This window comes from Cyanistes caeruleus, chromosome 37 (assembly GCF_971803275.1).
Source record: "Cyanistes caeruleus chromosome 37, bCyaCae1.hap1.1, whole genome shotgun sequence".
NCBI lineage: Eukaryota > Metazoa > Chordata > Aves > Passeriformes > Paridae > Cyanistes > Cyanistes caeruleus.
Window position 1 is genome coordinate 1295096 of NC_141738.1, and position 24806 is coordinate 1319901.

A 24806-nucleotide genomic window follows, 5' to 3' on the forward strand; every position below is an offset into this window, starting at 1 on the left:
CCTGTCACTGTCACTGTGTCACTGTACTACTGTAACGAGTGTGACGTGAGTGTCCGATTGTCACTGTCACCCTGTCACCCTGTCACCGTGTCACCCTGTCACTGTCACTGTGTCACTGTACTACTGTAACGAGTGTGACGTGAGTGTCACCCTGTCACCCTGTCACCCTGTCACCGTGTCACTGTCACCCTGTCATAGTGTCACTGTACTACTGTAACGAGTGTGACGTGAGTGTCACCCTGTCACTGTCACCCTGTCACTGTACTACTGTAACGAGTGTGACGTGAGTGTCCGATTGTCACTGTCACCGTGTCACCCTGTCACCGTGTCACCCTGTCACTGTGTCACTGTCACTGTGTCACTGTACTACTGTAACGAGTGTGACGTGTCACCCTGTCACTGTCACCGTGTCACCCTGTCACCGTGTCACTGTACTACTGTAACGAGTGTGACGTGAGTGTCACCCTGTCAACCTGTCACCCTGTCACCGTGTCACTGTCACCCTGTCACAGTGTCACTGTACTACTGTAACGAGTGTGACGTGAGTGTCACCCTGTCACCGTGTCACTGTCACCCTGTCACCGTGTCACCCTGTCACCGTGTCACCCTGTCACCCTGTCACTGTCACTGTGTCACTGTCACTGTACTACTGTAACGAGTGTGACGTGAGTGTCCGATTGTCACTGTCACCCTGTCACCGTGTCACTGTCACCGTGTCACCCTGTCACTGTGTCACCATCACTGTACTACTGTAACGAGTGTGACGTGAGTGTCTGATTGTCACTGTCACCCTGTCACCCTGTCACTGTCACTGTCACGGTGTCACTGTACTACTGTAACGAGTGTGACGTGAGTGTCCGATTGTCACTGTCACCCTGTCACCCTGTCACCGTGTCACTGTCACTGTACTACTGTAACGAGTGTGACGTGAGTGTCCGATTGTCACTGTCACCCTGTCACCCTGTCACTGTCACTGTGTCACTGTCACTGTACTACTGTAACGAGTGTGACGTGAGTGTCCGATTGTCACTGTCAGCCTGTCACCGTGTCACCCTGTCACCGTGTCACTGTCACCCTGTCACCCTGTCACTGTCACTGTCACTGTGTCACTGTACTACTGTAACGAGTGTGACGTGAGTGTCCGATTGTCACTGTCACCGTCACGGTGTCACCGTCACTGTACTACTGTAACGAGTGTGACGTGAGTGTCACCCTGTCACCCTGTCACAGTGTCACCGTGTCACTGTCACTGTGTCACCATCACTGTACTACTGTAACGAGTGTGACGTGAGTGTCCGATTGTCACCGTGTCACCCTGTCACCCTGTCACAGTGTCACTGTCACAGTGTCACTGTCAGTGTACTACTGTAACGAGCGTGACGTGAGTGTCCGATTGTCACTGTCACCCTGTCACCCTGTCACCCTGTCACTGTCACTGTGTCACTGTCACAATGTCACTGTCACTGTACTACTGTAACGAGTGTGACGTGTCACCCTGTCACCCTGTCACCCTGTCACCGTGTCACTGTCACTGTACTACTGTAACGAGTGTGACGTGAGTGTCCGATTGTCACTGTCACCCTGTCACCCTGTCACCCTGTCACTGTCACTGTGTCACTGTCACTGTGTCACTGTCACTGTACTACTGTAACGAGTGTGATGTGAGTGTCACCCTGTCACTGTCACCGTCACGGTGTCACTGTCACTGTGTCACTGTACTACTGTAACGAGTGTGATGTGAGTGTCACCCTGTCACTGTCACCGTCACGGTGTCACCGTCACGGTGTCACCATCACTGTACTACTGTAACGAGTGTGACGTGAGTGTCTGATTGTCACCGTGTCACCCTGTCACTGTCACTGTGTCACTGTCACTGTGTCACTGTCACTGTACTACTGTAACGAGTGTGATGTGAGTGTCACCCTGTCACTGTCACCGTCACGGTGTCACTGTCACTGTGTCACTGTCACTGTACTACTGTAACGAGTGTGACGTGAGTGTCACCCTGTCACTGTCACCGTGTCACTGTCACCGTGTCACCCTGTCACTGTGTCACCATCACTGTACTACTGTAACGAGTGTGATGTGAGTGTCTGATTGTCACTGTCACCCTGTCACCGTGTCACTGTCACCCTGTCACCCTGTCACTGTCACTGTCACTGTGTCACTGTACTACTGTAACGAGTGTGACGTGAGTGTCCGATTGTCACCATGACACCGTCACTGTCACTGTGTCACATTGTCACCATCACTGTACTACTGTAACGAGTGTGATGTGAGTGTCCGATTGTCACTGTCACCGTCACGGTGTCACTGTCACCATCACTGTACTACTGTAACGAGTGTGACGTGAGTGTCACTGTCACTGTGTCACTGCCCGCTGCCATGACCCCTGACCCCCCGACTGACCCCACCTGTCACCCCCCGGTACAGGCGGAGCTGTTCAACATCCTGTTTGTGACGAGCGACACAGGCGGCCGCAACACCTGACCCTGACCCCTGACCCCTGTCTGACCCCTGACCCCGTGTGTGACTGACCCTGGTCTGACTGACCCTGGTCTGACTGACCCCTGACCCCGTGTGTGACTGACCCCTGACCCCGGTCTGACTGACCCTGGTCTGACTGACCCCTGACCTGTTCCCGGTACAGGTGGAGGTGTTCAACATCCTGTTTGTGACGAGCGACACAGGCGGCCGCAACACCTGACCCTGACCCCTGTCTGACTGACTGACCCCTGACCCTGTGTCTGACTGACCCCTGTCTGACTGACCCCTGACCCTGGTCTGATTGACCCCTGACCCCTGTCTGACTGACCCCTGACCCTGTGTGTGACTGACCCCTGACCCCGTGTGTGACTGACCCTGGTCTGACTGACCCTGACCCCTGACCTGTTCCCGGTACAGGCGGAGCTGTTCAACATCCTGTTTGTGACGAGCGACACAGGCGGCCGCAACACCTGACCCTGACCCCTGTCTGACTGACTGACCCCTGACCCTGTGTGTGACTGACCCCTGACCCCTGTCTGACTGACCCTGGTCTGACTGACCCCTGACCCCTGTCTGACTGACCCTGGTCTGACTGACCCTGACCCCTGACCTGTTCCCGGTACAGGTGGAGGTGTTCAACATCCTGTTTGTGACGAGTGACACAGGCGGCCGCAACACCTGACCCTGACCCCTGTCTGACTGACCCTGGTCTGACTGACCCCTGACCCCTGTCTGACTGACCCTGGTCTGACTGACCCCTGACCCCGTGTGTGACTGACCCCTGACCCCGTGTGTGACTGACCCTGGTCTGACTGACCCCTGACCCCCCCTGTGTTCCCGGTACAGGTGGAGGTGTTCAACATCCTGTTTGTGACGAGCGACACAGGCGGCCGCAACACCTGACCCTGACCCCTGACCCCTGTCTGACCCCTGACCCCGTGTGTGACTGACCCCTGACCTGTTCCCGGTACAGGTGGAGGTGTTCAACATCCTGTTTGTGACGAGCGACACAGGCGGCCGCAACACCTACCTGGTGCACTGCGAGGGGTGTGCGCGGCGCCGCGGGGGCGGCCTGGCCGGGGTCGTTGTCCTGGAGCAGTACAAGACCGAGGAGCTGATGCAGATCTACGATGGTTTCACCTTGGTGAGAACAGCCGGAGACACAGCCGGGGACAGCTGGGGGGACAGCTGGGGACAGCTGGGGGGACACCTGGGGACAGCTGGGGACAGCTGGGGACAGCTGGGGGGACACCTGGGGACAGCTGGGGACACCAAAACCTCACCTGGGGACAGCTGGGGACACCTGGGGACACCTGAACACACCTGGGGACACCTGGGGGGACACCTGGGGACACCTGGGGACACACCTGGGGACAGCTGGGGACACCTGGGGGGACACCTGGGGACACCTGGGGACACCTGGGCACACCTGGGGACACCTGGGGACACCTGAACACACCTGGGGACACCTGGGGGGACACCTGGGGACACCTGGGGACAGCTGGGGACACCAAAACCTCACCTGGGGACATACCTGGGAGAGGTGGGGGTACCTTGGGATACACCTGGACACACCTGGGGACACCCTGGGGACACCTGAAACACACCTGGGGGTACCTGAGATACACCTGGGGACACCTGGGACAGGTTGGGGACACCTTGGGATACACCTGGACACACCTGGGGACACTTTGGGGACACCTGGACACACCTGGGGACACCTGGGGACACCTTGGGATACACCTGGACACACCTGGGGACACCTGGGGACACTTTGGGGACACCTGGACCCCCCTCCCCCGGTGTCCCCAAGGTGGGGGCGGGGTCACACTGAACTGACCCCTCCCCCCTCTCCTTTTCCAGGTGACGCCACCGACCCCCAGATGAGCCCCTCCCCCTCCCCCTCCCCCCCCTCAGGGGACAGCGCGGTGGGGGGGGAGGGGACAGCGCGGTGGGGGGGGAGGGGACAGCGCGGTGGGGGGAGGGGACATCGGCTCCCCCCGCCCCTCCCCCCCCAAAAATCACTTTTTATTTATTCCCGGAAATTTCGCCCCCCCCCCAAAAACAAAAATCCCCCCCCAAAAAAAATTTAAAAAATAAAAAATAAATCCTCGGGGGGGGGGGCCGCCCCTCCCCCCACCCGGGGGGGGGGAGGGGAGGGGGGGAGAGGATTTTTTGGGTGAAAAAATTCCCGATTTTATACAAAAAAAAAAAAAAATTTCCCCGTTTTTAGCGATTTTCAGAGCCCCTCCCCCACCCCCCCCAAAATATTTTGGGGGTGGGGGGGGTTTGTGGCCCCTCCCCCCACTCGTTTTTTGGGGTTGTGCCCCTCCCCCACCACAAAGGGGAGGGGTCCCCGCCCCTCCCCCCCCCAACCTCTCAGCGTGGGGTGGGGGAGGGGCACTTTTTTTTTGGGGGGGGGAGGGGAGGGGTGGGACCCCCCCCCCCCTTTTGCCAAAATTCAACCAAAAACTCGCCCCTCCCCCACCCCCCAAAAATACCAGCCGCCCCTCCCCCACCCCGGGGGGGGGAGGGGTCCCGGGGGGGGGGTGGTTTGTGGGGGGAGGGGATTTTAGGGGGGGGTCGCCCCTCCCCCCACCCCGGGTGGGGCTCAGGTCTCTACGGGGGGGGAGGGGTGGGGGGGGTGGGGGAGGGGCTCCCCTCCCCCCCCCCAAAATAAACATGGTGCAAAAAGGGGGGGGAGGGGCTCGTGCTACCCCCCGCCCCTCCCCCTCTTCAACAAGCGGGGGGGGGAGGGGCTTTGAGCCGCCCCTCCCCCACCTCCCCCCTCCCCCCCTCCCCCCTCCTCGTTTTTATTTTTTGGGTTTTTTAAGAATTTTTTTAAATTTTTTTTTTTAAATTTTTTTTTTTTTTTTTTATTTATACGCGGGGGGGTGGGGGAGGGGAGGGTGGGGGAGGGGTCGCTTTATTTATTGGGGGAGGGGTCCCCGACTCTCCTTAGGGTGGGGGGAGGGGTGCGGGGGAGGGCCCCTCCCCCCCCCATCCTCATCCCCATCCCCCCCCCCCACCCCCGACCCCTCCCCCCACCTTTTTTATTTCGGGGTGGGGGAGGGGCGCGTTGTTCCCCCTCCCCCCTCCCCTCGCCCCTCCCCCACCCCCATCATGGTGCTGGGCCCTGCGGCCGCCCCTCCCCCACCCCCCCCCCACTCCGTGTGCCCCTCCCCCCCCCCCCCCCTCGGGTGGTTTTGGGGGTGGGGAGGGGCGGGTGCTCCCCCCCCCCTCCCCCTCCCCCCCCCCCAGAAGATATTTTGTACCTGAGATTAAATTAATGGCAAAGCCCGACGGAGCCGTGGGGGGGAGGGGCGGGGGGAGTGGGGGAGGGGCGGGGGGAGTGGGGGAGGGGCGGCGAAATGGGGGAGGGGCGGGGGGAGTGGGGGAGGGGCGGGAAAATGAGGGAGGGTCTTGGGGAGTGGGGGAGGGGCAGGGGAAAATGGGGGAGGGGCGGCGGAAATGGGGGAGGGGCGGGGGAAGTGGGGGAGGGGCAGGGGAAAATGGGGGATGGGGCTGGGAAATGGGGGAGGGGTGGTGGAAATGGGGGAGGGGCGCGAAAAGCGGGGAGGGACTTGGGGAGTGGGGGAGGGGCGCGGGGAAATGGGGGAGGGGCGCAGGGAAATGGGGGAGGGGCTTGGGGCGAAAGGAATTTGGGGAGGGGGATTTTGGGGGGAGGGGGATTTGGGGGTGTCAGGAATTTGGGGAGAAATTTGGGGGTCTCAGGAATTTTTGGGGCGGAATTTGGGGAGGGGGATTTTGGGGGAGGGGGATTTTGGGGGTCTCAGGAATTGGGGGGAGGGGGATTTTGGGGGTGTCAGAATTTGGGGAGGGGGATTTGGGGGGTCTCAGAAATTGAGGACGAATTTTGGGGGTGTCAGGAATTTGGGAGGGGGATTTGGGGAGAAATTTGGGGGTCTCAGGAATTTTTGGGGCGGAATTTGGGGAGGGGGATTTTGGGGGTGTCAGGAATTTTGGGGCTTCAGGAATTTGGGAGGGGGATTTGGGGGTCTCAGGAATTGGGGGGGGGATTTTGGGGGTCTCAGGAATTTGGGGAGGGGGATTTGGGGGGTCTCAGAAATTGAGGACGAATTTTGGGGGTGTCAGGAATTTGGGTTGGGGGATTTTGGGGGGAGGGGGATTTGGGGGTCTCAGGAATTTGGGGAGGGGGATTTTGGGGGGTGTCAGGAATTTGGGGAGGGGGATGTGGGGCTGTCAGGAATTGGGGGGAGGGGATTTGGGGGTGTCAGGAATTTGGGGAGGGGATTTGGGGGTCTCAGGAATTTGGGGTCTCAGGAATTTGGGGAGGGGGATTTGGGGGTGTCAGGAATTTGGGGAGGGGGATGTGGGGCTGTCAGGAATTTGGGGGGAGGGGGATTTGGGGGTGTCAGGAATTTGGGGAGGGGGATTTGGGGGTCTCAGGAATTTGGGGTCTCAGGAATTTGGGGAGGGGGATTTGGGGGTGTCAGGAATTTGGGGAGGGGGGATGTGGGGGGTCTCAGGAATTTGGGGAGGGGGATTTTGGGGGTGTCAGGAATTTGGGGAGGGGGATTTTGGGGGGGAGGGGGATCTTGGGGGTGTCAGGAATTTGGGGAGGGGGATTGGGGAGGAGGGGGATTTGGGGGTGTCAGGAATTTGAGGAGGGGGATTTTGGGGGGAGGGGGATTTTGGGGTGTCAGGAATTTGGGGAGGGGGATTTGGGGGGTGTCAGGAATTTGGGGAGGGGGATTTGGGGGGGAGGGGGATTTGGGGGTGTCAGGGAATTTGGGGAGGGGGATTTTGGGGGGAGGGGGATTTGGGGGTCTCAGGAATTTGGGGAGGGGGATTTTGGGGGTGTCAGGAATTTGGGGAGGGGGGGATTTTGGGGGGAGGGGGATTTTGGGGGTCTCAGGAATTTGGGGAGGGGGGGACACACTCGCATCACACGTCACCGGCGGGTGGGGGAGGGGCTTTAATGGCACTTTTGGGGTGGGGGTACATTTTGGGGGTGGGGGAGGGGGTCCCATTTTGGGGAGGGGTCTCTCAGGGGTAGGGGGCTCCACCTCGATGGACACGATGTGGTGGCCGGGGACCATGGCCAGCCCCAAAACTCGGGGTTCGCTGCCCGGGAAAGCGTCTGGGAGGGGGAAAAAGGGGGTTCAGGACCCCCCAAAATCACCCCCAAAATCACCCCAAAATCACCCCAAAAAAACCCCAAAATCACCCCCCAAAAACCCCAAAATCACCCGAAAAAAACCCCAAAATCACCCCCAAAAAGCCCCAAAATCCCCCCAAAAAACACCAAAATCACCCCGAAAATCCCCCCAAAAAACCTGAAATTCCCCCCCAAAAAAACCCCAAAATCCCCCCAAAAAACACCAAAATCACCCCAAAAATCCTCCAAAAAACCCCAAAATCACTCCAAAAATCCCCCCAAAAACCCCAAAATCACCCCGAAATTTCCCCCCAAAAACCCCAAAAATCCCCCCAAAAAACTCAAAATCACCCCAAAATCCTCCCAAAAAACCCCAAAATCACCCCAAAAATCCCCCAAAAAAGCCCAAAATCACCCCGAAAATCCCCCAAGAACCCCAAAATCATTCCCAAAAATCCCCCCCAAAAACCCCCAAAAATCACCCCCAAAAAACCCCAAATCACCCCGAAAATCCTCCAAAAAAAAACCCAAAACCCCCCCAAAAAATCCTCAAAGCCCCCCCAAAAAAAACCCCGAAGTCGGAGCTCAGGAACGCTCCCACCCCCTGAGACCCCCCCAAAACACCCCAGGACCCCCAAAAATCCCTCCAGGACCCCCCAAACACCCTCAGGACCCCCCAAAATCCCTCCAGGACCCCCAAAATCCCTCCAGGACCCCCCAAAATCCCTGAGACCCCCCCCAAAACAACCCCAGGACCCCCAAAACTTCCTCAGGACCCACAAAACCCCCCCAAAACATCCCCAGGACCCCAAAACTCCCCCAGGACCCCCCAAAACCCCCCCAGGACCCCCCAAACCCGCGGCTTTCAGGGATCCCTGCACAGATCCCCCGGGTGTCGGAGCTCAGGGATCGCTCCCAACACCCTGAGACCACCTGAGACCCCCCCAAAACACCCCCAGGACCCCCTGAGACCCCCCAAAACACCCCCAGGACCCCCAAAACCCCCTGGGGACCCCCGGATTTGTCCCCCAGACCCGCGGCTTTGAGGAATTCCTGGGCAGAGCCGAGGATGACGTTGCTCTGGCGGTCGGTGCACAGGAACGCTCCCACCCCCCTGAGACCCCCTGAGACCCCCCAAAACACCCCCAGGACCCCCTGAGACCCCCCAAAACAACCCCAGGACCCCCAAAACCCCCTGAGGACCCTCAAAAATCCCTCCAGGACCCCCCAGACCCGCGGCTTTCAGGGATCCCTGCACAGATCCCCCGGGTGTCGGTGCACAGGGAAGGCTCCCACCCCCTCCAGGACCCCCAAAACACCCCCAGGACCCCCAAAATTCCCTCAAGACCCCCAAAACACCCAAAAAAACCCCAGAATCCCCCAAAACTCCTCCCAAACCCGCGGCTTTCAGGGATCCCTGCACAGATCCCCCGGGTGTCGGAGCTCAGGGAACGCTCCCACCCCCCTGAGACCCCCTGAGACCTCCCAAAACACCCCCAGGACCCCCTGAGACCCCCCAAAACAACCCCAGGACCCCCAAAACACCCCCAGGACCCCCAAAACTCCCCCAGGACCCCCAAAAATCCCTCCAGGACCCCCCAGACCCGCGGCTTTCAGGGATCCCTGCAGAGATCCCCCGGGTGTCGGAGCTCAGGGAAGGCTCCCACCCCCTCCAGGACCCCCAAAAATCCCCAGGACCCCCTGAGACCCCCCAAAACACCCCCAGGACCCCCAAAACTCCCCCAGAACCACCTCCAGGACCCCCAAAAATCCCTCCAGGACCCCCCAAATTCGCGGCTTTCAGGGATCCCTGCAGAGATCCCCCGGGTGTCGGAGCTCAGGGATCGCTCCCACCCCCCTGAGACCCCCTGAGACCCCCTGAGACCCCCCAAAACACCCCCAAACCCCCTGGGGACCCCCGGATTTGTCCCCCAGACCCGCGGCTTTGAGGAATTCCTGGGCAGAGCCGAGGATGACGTTGCTCTGGCGGTCGGTGCACAGGAACGCTCCCACCCCCCTGAGACCCCCTGAGACCCCCTGAGACCCCCCAAAACAACCCCAGGACCCCCCAAAACACCCCCAGGACCCCCGGATTTGTCCCCCAGACCCGCGGCTTTGAGGAATTCCTGGGCAGAGCCGAGGATGACGTTGCTCTGGCGGTCGGTGCACAGGAACGCTCCCACCCCCCTGAGACCCCCTGAGACCCCCCAAAACAACCCCAGGACCCCCAAAACTCCCTCAAGACCCTCAAAACACCCAAAAAAACCCTCAGAATCCCCCAAAACTCCTCCCAAACCCGTGGCTTTCAGGGATCCCTGCACAGATCCCCCGGGTGTCGGAGCTCAGGGAAGGCTCCCACCCCCTCCAGGACCCCCAAAACACCCCCAGGACCCCCTGAGACCCCCCAAAACAACCCCGGGACCCCCGGATTTGTCCCCCAGACCCGCGGCTTTGAGGAATTCCTGGGCAGAGCCGAGGATGACGTTGCTCTGGCGGTCGGTGCACAGGAACGCTCCCACCAGGGTTCTCCCGTCCGACATTCGGATGCGGAGGCTGCGGTTCAGCAGCGACTCCAGGCGCTGCCGCCCCCGGGGGGGCTCCGAGACCCCCGGCCCGGCCTCCGTTTGGGGAGGGGGAGGTTGGGGTTAGAGACCCCCCCCCCCGACCAAGATCACAGGGGGGGTCCCAGGGTTTGGCTGGGAGTGAAGGGTGGGACCCCAAAAACTCTTTAAATGCACCTAAAAACCTCTCTAAAACCACTAAAAACCTCTCTAAAATCCCTCAAACCCCTCTAAAACCACTAAAAACCCATCTAAAACCCCTCAAACCCCTCTAAAACCACTAAAAACCCATCTAAAACCTCTAAAAACCACCTAAAACCTCTCTAAAACCACTAAAAACCCATCTAAAACCTCTAAAAACCTCTCTAAAACCACTAAAAACCCATCTAAAACCCCTCAAACCCCTCTAAAACCACTAAAAACCCATCTAAAACCTCTGAAAACACCCTAAAACCTCTAAAAACCTCTCTAAGACCACTAAAAACCCATCTAAAACCACTAAAAACCCATCTAAAACCCCTCAAACCCCTCTAAAACCCCTCAAACCCCTCTAAAACCCCGAAAAACCTCTCTAAAATCCCTCAAACCCCCCTAAAACCCCTAAAAACCTCTCTAAAACCTCTGAAAACCACCTAAAACCCCGAAAAACCTCTCTAAAACCACTAAAAACCCATCTAAAACCTCTGAAACCCCCCTAAAACCTCTAAAAACCTCTCTAAAATCCCTAAAAATCCCCTAAAACCCCTAAAACCCCATCTAAAACCACTAAAAACCCATCTAAAACCCCTCAAACCCCTCTAAAACCACTAAAAACCCATCTAAAACCTCTGAAAACACCCTAAAACCTCTAAAAACCCCTCTAAAACCACTAAAAACCCATCTAAAACCTCTGAAAACACCCTAAAACCTCTCTAAAATCCCTAAAAACCCCTAAAACCCATAAAAACTTCTCTAAAACCCCTAAAAATCCCCTAAAATCTCTAAAAACTCCTCTAAAACTCCTAAAAACCCCTAAAACCCCCTCCCAAACTCCCCTACAACTTCTAAAAATCCCTCTAAAACCCCTAAAATCCCCTCTAAAACCCCTCTAAAACCCCCTCCCAAACTCCCCTAAGACCTCTGGAAACCCCAAAAACCTCCAAAACCCCTCTAAAAGCCTTAAAACCCCTTTAAAACCCCCCCAAACTCCCCTAAAACCTCTCTAAAACCCCTGTAAAACCTCTAAAAACCTCTCTAAAATCCCTAAAAATCATCTAAAACCCCTCAAACCCCTCTAAAACCTCTAAAAACCCATCTAAAACCCCTCAAACCCCTCTAAAACCCCTCAAACCCCTCTAAAACCCCGAAAAACCTCTCTAAAACCTCTGAAAACACCCTAAAACCTCTAAAAATGCCCTAAAACCCCCAAAAGCCTCCCGAAAATCCTTCTCCAGCCCCCCCAAACCTTCCCCAGTCCCCCCCAGCCCCTAAAACCCCCCCAAATCCCATCCCAAAGCCCCCCAGCCCCTAAAACCCCCCAAAACCTCATCCCAAAGCCCCCCAAAACCTTCCCCAATCCCCCCCAGCCCCTAAAACCCCCCCAAATCCCATCCCAAACCCCCCCCAGCCCCTAAAACCCCCCCAAATCCCATCCCAAAGCCCCCCAAAACCTTCCCCAATCCCCCCCAGCCCCTATGGACCCCCCAAAACCTCATCCCAAACCCCCCCAGCCCCTAAAACCCCCCCAAAACCTTCCCCAATCCCCCCCAGCCCCTAAAACCCCCCCAAATTCCACCCCAAAGCCCCCCAAAACCTTCCCCAATCCCCCCCAGCCCCTAAAACCCCCCCAAATCCCATCCCAAAGCCCCCCCAGCCCCTAAAACCCGCCAAAACCTCATCCCAAAGCCCCCCAAAACCTTCCCCAGTCCCCCCCAGCCCCTAAAACCCCCCCCCAGCCCCTAAACCCCCCCAAAATCCCATCCCAAAGCCCCCCAAAACCTCACCCCAAACCCCCCCAGCCCCTAAAACCCCCCCCAGCCCCTATGGGCTCCCCAAAACCCATCCCAGGCCCCCCTAAAACCGCCCAAATCCCATCCCAAAGCCCCCCAAAACCTTCCCCAGTCCCCCCCAGCCCCTATGGACCCCCCAAAACCTTCCCCAATCCCCCCCCAGCCCCAAAAACCCCCCCAAAACCTCATCCCAAAGCCCCCCAAAACCTTCCCCAGTCCCCCCCAGCCCCTATGGGCTCCCCAAAACCCATCCCAGGCCCCCCTAAAACCGCCCAAATTCCACCCCAAAGCCCCCCAAAACCTTCCCCAGTCCCCCCCAGCCCCTATGGACCCCCCAAAACCTTCCCCAATCCCCCCCAGCCCCTATGGACTCCCCCAAACCCCCCCGGACCCCCCAAAATCCTCTGAGGTCCCCCCACATCCCCTCCCCCACCCCTCAGGACCCCCCCTTTGTCTCCCCCTCAGAGCCCCCTCCCCACCCCTTCCGGACCCCTCCCCCCCCTCCAGACCCCTCCCCAACCCCTCCAGACCCCTCCCCCCACCTCCGGACCCCTCCCCACCCCCCAAATTCCCCCTCACGCCCTCTCCCCCCCCCTCAAACTCACGGCCGAGGCTCCCCCCGCCTCCTCCGGCGGATCCGCCATGATGGCGCCGCTTTCCCGGCAGCCCCTGCGCGGCCCAGGGGAAAGGGGCGGAGCCAACGACTACAACTCCCGGCGTGCACCGCGCGCCGCCCGGCAGCCGTGACACTCACGACTACGTTTCCCAGCGTGCACCGCGCTGGGCTCGGCAGCCATGACACCCGGGACTACGCTTCCCAGCGTGCACCGCGCGCCGCTTGGCAGCCATTACACTCGCGACTACGTTTCCCGGCGTGCCCCGCGGTCGCGCGGAGTCCGGGATTTCCGGCGGCGTTGCCATGGCGACGGGCGGCGCGGCCTACGGCGGTGACCCCCAGGCCAGGCCTGAGAGACCCCCGGGGTGCGGGGGGGGGGAGGGGAGGGGTCCCTGAGGGGTTTGGGGGGGGCTCAGGAGGGGTTTTGGGGGTGGGGGGGTCGGGGGTCCCTTTTTTGGGGGCGGGGTTTCCCCCTCCGTGACCCCTCCCCCCACACACAACACAGGCGCTCCCCCTCATGGAGGTGATGACGTCACCGCCAGAGGTGAGGGGGGGGAGGGGTCAGGGGTCCTCAATCCCCTCCCCCACCCCCCAAAATCCCCGGTGACACCGGGGGGGTCCCCAGGAGGGTCCCACCCCTCCCCCCCTCAGGGTTTTTGGGGACAAATTGGGGCTTTTTGGAGGCCGAATAAAAAAATCGGATTTCTGTGCGAAGGAGGCGATCGGGGACGCGCTTGGCGCCTGTTTGTGTCACCTGTCCCTGTGTCACCTGTCCATGTCACCTGTCTGTGTCACCTGTCCGTGTCACCTGTACTTGTGTCACCTGTCCATGTCACCTGTCCGTGTCACCTGTCCGTGTCACCTGTACCTGTGTCACCTGTCCATGTCACCTGTACCTGTGTCACCTGTCCGTGTCACCTGTCCGTGTCACCTGTTTGTGTCACCTGTTTGTGTCACCTGTCTGTGTCACCTGTCCATTGTCACCTGTCCGTGTCACCTGTCCCTGTGTCACCTGTCCCTGTGTCACCTGTCCGTGTCACCTGTACTTGTGTCACCTTTCCATTGTCACCTGTCCATGTGTCTGTCCGTGTGTCTGTCCGTGTCACCTGTCTGTGTCACCTGTCCATTGTCACCTGTCTGTGTCACCTGTCCATGTCACCTGTCCGTGACACCTGTTTGTGTCACCTGTACCTGTGTCACCTGTCCATTGTCACCTGTCCGTGTCACCTTTCCATTGTCACCTGTCCATGTGTCTGTCCGTGTCACCTGTGTCACCTGTCCATTGTCACCGGTCCCTGTGTCACCTGTACCTGTGTCACCTGTCCGTGTCACCTGTTTGTGTCACCTGTCCATTGTCACCTGTACCTGTGTCACCTGTCCCTGTGTCACCTGTCCGTGTCACCTGTACTTGTGTCACCTGTCCGTGTCACCTGTCCATTGTCACCTGTACCTGTGTCACCTGTCCCTGTGTCACCTGTCCATGTCACCTGTACCTGTGTCACCTGTCCGTGTCACCTGTCCATTGTCACCTGTACCTGTGTCACCTGTCCATTGTCACCTGTCTGTGTCACCTGTACCTGTGTCACCTGTCCATGTCACCTGTCCATTGTCACCTGTACTTGTGTCACCTGTCCATTGTCACCTGTACCTGTGGCACCTGTACCTGTGTCACCTGTCCATGTCACCTGTCTGTGTCACCTTTCCATTGTCACCTGTCCATGTGTCTGTCCGTGTCACCTGTGTCACCTGTCCATTGTCACCTGTCTGTGTCACCTGTCCGTGTCACCTGTCCCTGTGTCACCTGTCCATTGTCACCTGTCTGTGTCACCTTTCCATTGTCACCTGTCCGTGTCACCTGTACCTGTGTCACCTGTCCATTGTCACCTGTCTGTGTCACCTGTCCAGTGCCACCTGTCCATGTCACCTGTACTTGTGTCACCTGTCCATTGTCACCTGTCCATGTCACCTGTCCATTGTCACCTGTCCCTGTGTCACCTGTCCATTGTCACCTGTTTGTGTCACCTGTCCGTGTCACCTGTCCATTGTCACCTGTCCCTGTGTCACCTGTCCGTGTCACCTTTCCATTGTCACCTGTCCATGTGTCTGTCCATGTCACCTGTGTCACCTGTCCATTGTCACCGGTCCCTGTGTCACCTGTCCCTGTGTCACCTGTCCATTGTCACCTGTCCGTGTCCCCACCCCTGACACCCGAGGGTCACTCAGGGTGTGACAGCGACAAAGAGCGGGAACACCCGGGCACGGCACGCGGTGACACGGTGACACGGTGACACGGTGACACCCCACAGTGACAGTGACACAGTGAAACAGTGACACAGGTACACAGTGACACGGTGACACAGTGACATGGTGACATCAGTGACACTGACACAGGTACACAGTGACACAGTGACACAGTGACACCGTGACACAGGGACACGGTGACACAGTGACACTGACACAGGTACACAGTGACACCGTGACACAGTGACACAGTGACACGGTGACACAGTGACACCGTGACACAGTGACACCGTGACACAGTGACACAGTGACACGGTGACACAGTGACACCGTGACACAGTGACACCGTGACATCAGTGACACCCCACAGTGACACAGTGCCATTGGTGACACAGTGACACAGTGACATGGTGACACAGTGACATGGTGACACAGGTACACAGTGACACAGTGACACAGTGACACGGTGACACAGTGCCATTGGTGACACAGTGACACAGTGACACGGTGACATCAGTGCCATCCCACAGTGCCACCTCACAGTGACACAGTGACACAGTGCCATTGGTGACACAGTGACACAGTGACATGGTGACACAGTGACACAGTGACACAGGGACACAGTGACACAGTGACACAGTGCCTTTGGTGACACGGTGACACCGTGGCACAGTGACACGGTGACATCAGTGCCACCCCACAGTGCCACCTCACAGTGACACGGTGACATCAGTGCCATTGGTGACACAGTGACACAGTGACACAGTGACACGGTGACATGGTGACACAGGGACACAGTGACACGGTGACATCAGTGCCATCCCACGGTGACACCCTACAGTGACAAAGTGACATCGGTGACACCCCAGGGTGACATCAGTGCCACCCCGGGGTGACACAGTGCCATTGGTGTCACCCCAGGGTGCCATTGATGTCACTCCACGGTGACAATGTGCCATCAGTGTCACCCCACGGTGCCATCGGTGTCACCCCACTGTGACACAGTGCCATCAGTGTCACCCCAGGGTGCCATCGGTGTCACCCCACAGTGTCACCCCACGGTGACATTGGTGACATCAGTGCCACCCCAGGGTGACACAGTGCCATCGGTATCACCCCTCAGTGACATTGGTGACATCAGTGCCACCCCAGGGTGACACAGTGCCATCGGTGTCACCCCAGGGTGACATCAGTGCCACCCCACGGTGACACAGTGACATCGGTGTCACCCCAGGGTGACATCAGTGCCACCCCACGGTGACACAGTGACATCGGTGTCACCCCTCAGTGACATTGGTGACATCGGTGCCACCCCAGGGTGCACCATTGGGGGAATTTGGGGGATTTGGGGTTTTTGAGGTGTCACAGGAAGGTTTTGGGGACATTTGGGGGGAATTTGGGGACATTTGGGGGGAATTTGGGGACATTTGGGGGGAATTTGGGGACATTGGGGGGAATTTGGGGGAATTTGGGGGGAATTTGGGGAAATTTGGGGGGATTTGGAAGAAATTGGGGAATTTTGGGGGGATTTGGGGACTTTTGGGGGGAATTTGGGGGAATTTGGGAGGAATTTGGGAGAATTTGGGGAAAATTTGGGGTTTTTGAGGTGTCCCATGAGAGTTTTGAGGAGATTTGGGAGGATTTGGGGGAATTTTGGGGGAATTTGGGGTTTTTGAGGTGTCACAGGAAGGTTTTGGGAGGATTTGGGGGGAATTTGTGAGAATTTGGGGGAAATTTGGGGGGAATTTGGGGGGAATTTGGGAAATTTGGGGTTTTGAGGTGTCCCATGAGAGTTTTGAGGAGATTTGGGGGAATTTTGGGGAATTTGGGAGGAATTTGGAAGATTTGGGCGTTCTTGAGGTGTCACATGAAGGTTTTGGTGACATTTGGGTGGAATTTGTGAGGATTTGGGGAATTTTGGGGTTCTTGAAGCATCACATGAAGATTTTGGGGGGATTTGGGGAAAATTTGGGGGAATTTGGGGAAATTTGGGCATTCTTGAGGTGTCACATGAAAGTTTTGAGGAGATTTGGGAGGAATTTGGGGGGAATTTGGGGGAATTTGGGGGGAACTTGGGGGAATTTGGGGAAATTTGGGGACATTTGGGGGGAATTTGAGGTTTTTGAGGTGTCCCATGAAGATTTTGGTGACATTTGGGTGGAATTTGGAGGATTTGGGGGTTCTTGAGGTGTCACATGAAGATTTTGGGGACATTTGGGGGGAATTTGGGGGAATTTGGGGACATTTGGAGGGAATTTGGGGACATTTGGGAACATTTGGGGGAATTTGGGGACATTTGGGGGGAATTTGGAGACATTTGGGGACATTTGGGGGGAATTTGGGAACATTTGGGGGGAATTTCGGGACATTTGGGGGGAATTTGGGGACATTTGGAGGGAATTTGAGGGGATTTGGGGACTTTTGGGGGAATTTGAGGGAATTTGGGGGAAATTTGAGGGAATTTGGGGAAATTTGGGGGGAATTTGGGGAAATTTGAGGTTTTTGAGGTGTCACATGAAGGTTTTGGGGACATTTGGGGGAAATTTGGGGGAATTTTGGTGGAATTTGGGGGAATTTTGGGATTCTTGTGGCCTTACACGAAGTTTTGAGGACATTTTGGGGGAAATTTGAGGGAATTTGGGGGAATTTGGGGGGAATTTGGGGAAATTTGGGGGGAATTTGGGGAAATCGGAGGTTTTTGAGGTGTCACATGAAGATTTTGGGGACATTTGGGGGGAATTTGGGGGAATTTGGGGGGAATTTTGGTGGAATTTGGGGGAATTTTGGGATTCTCATGGCCTCACACGAAGTTTTGAGGACATTTTGGGGGAAATTTGAGGGGATTTGGGGGAATTTGGGGGGAATTTGGGGAAATCGGAGGTTTTTGAGGTGTCACATGAAGATTTTGGGGACTTTTGGGGGAAATTTGAGGGAATTTGGGGACATTTGGGGGGAACTTGGGGACATTTGGGGGGAATTTGTGGGGAATTTGGGGGAATTTGGGGGGAATTTGGGGACATTTGGGGACTTTTGGGGGAAATTTGAGGGGATTTGGGGACATTTGGGGGAAATTTGAGGGGATTTGGGGACATTTGGGGGGAATTTGGGGACATTTGGGGGGAATTTGGGGGGAATGTGGGGACATTTGGGGAGAATTTGGGGGAATTTGGGGGAATTTGGGGACATTTGGGGACATTTGGGGGGAATTTGGGGGAAATTTGAGGGGATTTGGGGACATTTGGGGGGAATTTGGGGGAATTTGGGGACATTTGGGGACATTTGGGGGGAATTTGGGGGAATTTGGGGACATTTGGGGGGAATTTGGGGACATTTGGGGGGAATTTGGGGAAATTTGGGGACATTTGGGGTCAATTGGGGGGAATTTGGGGACTTTTGGGGGAAATTTGAGGGAATTTGGGGACATTTGGGGGGAATTTGGGGGAATTTGGGGACTTTTGGGGGAAATTTGGGGGGATTTGGGGACATTTGGGGGGAATTTTGGTGGAATTTTGTTGGAATTTCAGTGATTTTTGAGATTCTCATGGCCTCACACGAAGCTTTTGGGTGAAATTTGGGCTCCCTGACAACAACCAGAAACAACTTTTGAGTAAAAAAAAAACCCAAATAACTTAAAACCCCCAAACTCTGAGTGGTTTTTCCCCAATTTTCCATCATTTTGGGGTAAAAAAAGCCCTAAAAAGGAAGAAGAAATTAAAAAAAAGCAGCAAAACTCAACGAGGAGGGGAGGGAGAGGCAAGGCCTGAGGTTTTTGGGGTGATTTTGGAGCATTTTGGGCAATTTCAGTGCCTAAAAAATTTAATTGATGACAAATTTTACCTCTGGGGGTTTTTTTTGGGCTGGATTTTGGGGAATTTAAACATTTTTTTCTCCTCTTTTTAATATTTTATTATTATTTTTTTTAATTTTTCCCATTTTTCCCAATATTTTTTAATTTTTTTTATTAATTTTTCCCCTTTCTCAATCTTTTTTCTCCTTTTCTTTAACATTTCTTTCTCTTTATTACATTTTTTTCCATCTCTTGAACTCTTTATTAATTTTTTCCCCCCATTTTTGATTTTTTACCCATTTTTAAATATTTCCCCCTTTTGATTTTTATCCATTTTTATCTCCCTCTTTTAATATTTTTCCTTTTTTTTTAAATCTTTCAATCCTTTCCCCCATTTTTGAATCTTTTTAAAATCTTTTCTCCTTTTTCATCCTTTTTCCCTCCTTAAAAGTTTCATTTTTAACATTTCTCCACTTTTTAACATTTTTTCCTGGATATTTTTCTCAATTTAAACATCTTTTAAACTTTCACCCATTTAAAATATTTTCCCATTTCCTTCCTCTTTATTTTTTTCCTTCTAAAATTCTTCAAATTTTAATAATTTTTCCCCTTTTCCCATTTTTTTTTACTTTTTTCCATCCTCTTTTCCAATCTTTTTAAATAAAAACATTTTTTTCTTTCAACTTTTTTTGATTTTTAACCATTTCTCAAAAATTTTCTTTCACCTTTTAAAAACCCTTTTCCAATATTTTTTAAATGCCTTTTCAATTTTTTCCCCTTTTCCCCTTTTTTTTCCCTTTTTTTTCCCCTTTTCCAATTTTTTCCCCCTTTTTTAATCTTTTCCCCTTTTTAATTTTCCCCCTTTTTAAATTTTCCCCCTTTCCAATATTTTCCCCTTTAAAATTTAATTTTATTTTCATTTTTTAAATTATTTTCCCATCTTTTTTATCCCTTTTCAACCTTTTATTTAATTCCTTTCCAACCTTTTTTTTAAATCCCTTCCCAACCTTTTTTTAATTCCTTTTCAACCTTTTTTTAATTCCTTTCCAACCTTTTTAAATTAATTTTCAATCTTTTTTTTAAATTCTTTTTCAACCTCTTTTTAAATTCTTTTTCCATCTTTTTTATCCCTTTTCAACCCTTTTTTTAAATTCTTTTTCCATCTTTTTTTATCCCTTTTCAACCTTTTTTTAAATTCTTTCTCAACCTTTTAAAATTCATTTTCAATCATTTTTATCCCTTTTCAATCTTTTTTTAATTCCTTTTCAACCTCCCCCCTTTCCCACCCTTTTTAAACCCATTTTTCCAACCCTTTCCTCAACCTTTTTATTTTTATTTTTATTTAATCCTCACAACCCCCTCCCCTTTCATTTTTTTTTGTTTTTTCCTCCTTGCAGCCTTAAAGAAACTCCAAAAAAAAAGAAAAGAAAGAAGAAAAAAAACCCAAAAATAATAAAAAAACCCCAAAAAAACCCAACCCACCAAACCACTCCCTTCCCAAGTATTTCAAAGTCGAGGAGGGAGGGAGAAAACAACAACAAAAAAAAACATTTAAAAACCTCATTTTAATCTTAATTCTATTTTTTTTTTAAAAACTCGGGTTTAAAATCACCGAGAATGGACAAAAAAAAACCAGAATTGAAAAAACCTTTAAAAAATAATAATAAATATATTTTTATATATTAAAAAAAAAGGGGAAACGTGACGAGTATGGAACTAGTTAACCTTTAACAATTTATGCTGATGTCACACTGAGCATGAGTACTGATTAATCCTTTCCCCCCCCTCGAAATATTTTTATGGGAGTGAGGAGGGGAAGAAACAAAAAAAAAAAAAAGGAGGAGGGGAGGAAAGAATAAGAAGAAAGAGGAAGAAAAAAAAAAAAAGCAAAGAAAGAAAGAAAAAAAAAGAAATAATTTACCGCAGCCATCTTTGTTTTATGCAGAAAAATCTCTTCGGTTTCGTATTTTTTTTCCCCCCACCACCCCAGGTTTGGGGAAATATTTGTTCCTTCATCCAGGAAGAATCTGAGGGAGGGAGGGAAAAAAAAACAATCAAAAAAAATATTAATTATCATTAATTAGGCAACCCCCTAAACTCACTAAAAATACCCTAAAAAAGAGGCAGGATGAGGATTTTTCGCCTGCTCGGGTTGTAGAGGCAGAAAGTTGGAAAGGGGAGGGGAGGGGAGGGTGGGGTGGGGGGAGTTTTGGGATTTATTATTATTATTTTTTAAAAGAGTTTCGCTTTTATTTTTATTTTTTTAAATTTTTCTAATTTTTTAGCGGTTTTTTTTATTTTTATTTAAATTTTTTTTAACTCGCACTGAATTTTTTTAAGTTTTTTTTTTGTCACGCTTTCTTTTTAATCTCGTTTATATTTTTTTTTTTTTACCCTTTTCAGCCCCTTCCCATTTTTTTTTTATTTTTAACCTTTATTTTTTTAATCCCCTTTTTAAATTTTAACGCTTATTTTTTTAACTCTCCCCCCCTTCCCTTCCCATCAATTTCAACGTCGCTTTCTCTTTTCCATCCCCCTTTTTTAAATTTTTTTTTTTAAAGCCGATTTTTTTACCCCCTTTTATTTTTTTATTTGCTTTTCAATCCTCCCCTCGAACATTTTTCCACCCCGTTTTTTTCACTTCACCCTTCCTTTTCCCCTCACAATTTAACTCCTTTTCAATCCTCCCCTCCATTCCTTTCCATTCTTTTTCCTCCTCCTTTTTTTTTTTTTAAATATTAATTTTAATTATTTTTTTTTCCTCTCCTTAATTCCCCTCCCCCTTTCGCGGGTTGGGTTTTGCCGGGTTTTTTTCCTTTTTTCCCTTTTATATATATATATTTTTTTGCCTCTTCTTTCTTATATATATATTTTTTTTTAATTTTGAGGCTTTTTTCTCCTCTTTTTCACCCTCTTTCCTCCCCCAAGGTGCGTGTGGGGCAACTTTAAAAAACAAAAAAAACCCTCATTCGGCCATTTTGCGCTTTTTTTTATTATTTCTTCCCTCACGGAGCTCGTGAGGGGGGGCACCACCCCTCATATTTTCCCTCATTTTTAACCCCTCCCTTCTCCATATTTTTTTACACCTCCCCCCCCACATCAACCCTCCACTTACCGGGGTGCGTTTCTTTTATTATTATATTATTATTTTTTTGCATTTTCGTGAGGGGAAAGAAGAGGAAAAGGAGGGGAGTTGTGAGGAGGGGGGGGGGGGGGTTTATTTTAAAATTACACCCGGGGCGGCCATTTTCGCTGCCGGCGCCGTCCCGCCGCCCGCCCGCCCTCACACCGCGCCCTGAGGCGATTTTAACCGATCCGGCCGTTTTTCAACCCATTCCCCGCCGCCCCCCCCTTCCCCCCACCCCCACCCCCCCCTCCGCGGCCCCCACTGGGCCCGGCCCGGGGGGGGTCTCCCCGTTTTTCATCTCTTCCTCCACCTCACCCCCCCCCCCTCCTCAATTTTCACCTCACAACCGAGCCCCCACCTCAGCGGCGGGGGCGGTTTGGGGGCGGTGGGAGCGGCGCACGCCGAGGGTCCCCTCGGCCCCCCGCCCCTCACCCCGCCATGGCGTCCCCGCTGAGGGAGGACGAGGAGGAGGAGGAGGAGATGGCGGTGTCCGAGGGGGATGAGGAGGACGACGATGAGGAGGACGACGAGGAAGAGGAGGAGGAAGACGCCGCCGCCGCTGCTGCCGCCGCGGCCGCCGCCGCTGCCGCGCTTTTGGCCGGGCATAGAGGGGCTCCCGACATCTTCGCCGGGCCGGCCCCGGCCCCGCTGCCGCCGCCGCCGCCGCCGCCGCCAGCGCCCGCCGCGCCCGGACCGCCGGAGGCGCCCGCAGGTACAGCCGGGACCCCCCACGAGTGACCCCTCAGAGTGACCGGGACCCCCCCGAGTGACCCCTCAGAGTGACCGGGACCCCCCCGAGTGACCCCTCAGAGTGACCGGGACCCCCCGAGTGACCCCTCAGAGTGACCGGGACCCCCCGAGTGACCCCTCAGAGCTTCCCGGAGGGACCGCCGGGACCCCCGAGTGACCCCTCAGAGTGACCGGGACCCCCCCGAGTGACCCCTCAGAGTGACCGGGACCCCCCGAGTGACCCCTCAGAGTGACCCCTCAGAGTGACCGGGACCCCCCCGAGTGACCCCTCAGAGTGACCAGGACCCCCCGAGTGACCGCTCAGAGCAGCCCGGAGGGACCGCCGGGACCCCCGAGTGACCCCTCAGAGTGACCGGGACCCCCCGAGTGACCCCTCAGAGCTTCCCGGAGGGACCGCCGGGACCCCCGAGTGACCCCTCAGAGTGGCCGGGACCCCCCGAGTGACCCCTCAGAGTGACCGGGACCCCCGAGTGACCCCTCAGAGCTTCCCGGAGGGACCGCGGGGACCCCCGAGTGACCCCTCAGAGTGACCGGGAGCCCCGAGTGACCCCCGGAGCTGCCCCCAGATTCCCTCAGAGCTTCCCGGAGGAACCGCCGGGATGCTCAGTGACCAGGACTCCCCTAGTGACCACCCCGAGCCCTCAGAGCTTCCCGGGGATACCGGGACCCTTCGAGTGCCCCCTCAGAGCCCTCAGAGCTGCCCGGAGGTACCCGCTGAGTGACCCCTCGAGTGACCATCCAGAGCCCTCAGAGCTTCCCGGGGATACCGGGGACCCCCAAGTGACCCCTCAGAGCTGCCCGGGGATACCGGGACCCCCGAGTGTCCCCTCAGAGCTTCCCGGGGATACCGGGGACCCCCGAGTGTCCCCTCAGAGCTTCCCGGGGATACCGGGACCCTTCGAGTGACCCTTCAGAGCTGCCCGGAGGTACCGAGACCCCTCGAGTGACCCCTCAGAGCATCCCGGAGTTACCGAGGCCGCCGAGTGACCCCTCAGAGCCCTCAGAGCTTCCCGGGGATACCGGGACCCTTCGAGTGACCCTTCAGAGCTTCCCGGGGATACCGGGACCCTTCGAGTGCCCCCTCAGAGCTTCCCGGGGATACCGGGACCCTTCGAGTGTCCCCTCAGAGCCCTCAGAGCTGCCCGGAGGTACCCCCTGAGTGACCCCTCGAGTGACCATCCAGAGCCCTCAGAGCTTCCCGGGGATACCGGGGACCCCCGAGTGACCCCTCAGAGCTTCCCGGGGATACCGGGACCCTTCGAGTGACCGCCCAGTGCCCACAGAGCTTCCCGGAAGGTACCGAGACCCCCGAGTGGCCCCTCAGAGCCCTCAGAGCTTCCCGGAGGGATCACCGGGACCCCTCAGTGATCCCTCAGAGCTTCCCGGGGATACCGGGGATCCCCCCCGAGTGACCCCTCAGAGCCCTCAGAGCTTCCCGGGGATACCGGGACCCTTCGAGTGACCGCCCAGTGCCCACAGAGCTTCCCGGAAGGTACCGAGACCCCCGAGTGGCCCCTCAGAGCCCTCAGAGCTTCCCGGGGATACCGAGACCCTCGAGTGACCCCTCAGAGCTGCCCGGGGATACCGGGGATCCCCCCCGAGTGACCCCTCAGAGCCCTCAGAGCTTCCCGGGGATACCGGGGACCCCCGAGTGTCCCCTGAGAGCTTCCCGGGGGTACCGGGACCTTTCGAGTGTCCCCTCAGAGCTTCTCGGAGGGACCTCCGGGACCCCCGAGTGCCCCCTCAGAGCTGCCCGGGGATACCGGGGACCCCATGAGTGACCCCTCAGAGCCCTCAGGGCTTCCCGGAGAGACCACCGGGACCCCTCAAGTGACGCCTCAGAGCTTCTCGGAGGTACCGCTGGGACCCCCGAGTGACCACCCCGAGCCCTCAGAGCTGCCCGGAGAGACCACCGGGACCCCTCAGTGACCCCTCAGAGCTTCCCGGGGATACCGGGACCGGCCCAGGCTTCCTCCCGAGCTCACCGCCATTCGAGCCCCTCAGAGTTTCCCGGGGGGCCCGAGCTCCCCTTTCCCGCTTCCCGGAGGCTCCCGAAGGTACCGAGACCCCCGAGTGTCCCCTCAGAGTTTCCCGGGGGGCCCGAGC

The 24806-nt window shown here is 55.2% G+C and overlaps 3 protein-coding genes and 1 long non-coding RNA gene across 4 annotated transcripts in view; 2 read left to right on the plus strand and 2 right to left on the minus strand.

Annotated features, from left to right (window-relative positions):
- KDM6B (lysine demethylase 6B) overlaps window positions 1-4945 on the plus strand; it is a 56399-nt gene extending 51454 nt beyond the window's left edge. The window contains exons 21-22 of the mRNA XM_086871710.1: window positions 3461-3631; window positions 4351-4945. Of these exons, the coding sequence (XP_086727836.1) occupies window positions 3461-3631; window positions 4351-4374 (195 nt within the window). The 3' untranslated portion in view covers window positions 4375-4945. The remainder of the gene's footprint in view (window positions 1-3460; window positions 3632-4350) is intronic.
- Window positions 4946-7241: 2296 nt separating this feature from the next.
- On the minus strand, window positions 7242-12870 carry NAA38 (N-alpha-acetyltransferase 38, NatC auxiliary subunit; the record flags this gene model as incomplete). Its single annotated transcript, XM_086871877.1, has 3 exons — window positions 12785-12870; window positions 10074-10248; window positions 7242-7612 (listed from the first exon to the last, which is right to left on the minus strand). Coding segments are annotated over exons 1-3 (585 nt in total), but the record flags the coding sequence as incomplete, so codon positions are not given.
- Window positions 12871-19685: 6815 nt separating this feature from the next.
- On the minus strand, window positions 19686-22603 carry LOC147647489 (uncharacterized). The gene is made up of 2 exons (XR_015281552.1): window positions 22309-22603; window positions 19686-20850 (listed from the first exon to the last, which is right to left on the minus strand). It is a non-coding gene; the product is annotated as an uncharacterized LOC147647489 (long non-coding RNA).
- CHD3 (chromodomain helicase DNA binding protein 3) overlaps window positions 22179-24806 on the plus strand; it is a 106314-nt gene continuing 103686 nt past the window's right edge. Inside the window, exon 1 of the mRNA XM_086871900.1 lies at window positions 22179-22662. Coding sequence (XP_086728026.1) covers window positions 22389-22662 — 274 coding nt within the window. The 5' untranslated portion in view covers window positions 22179-22388. The remainder of the gene's footprint in view (window positions 22663-24806) is intronic.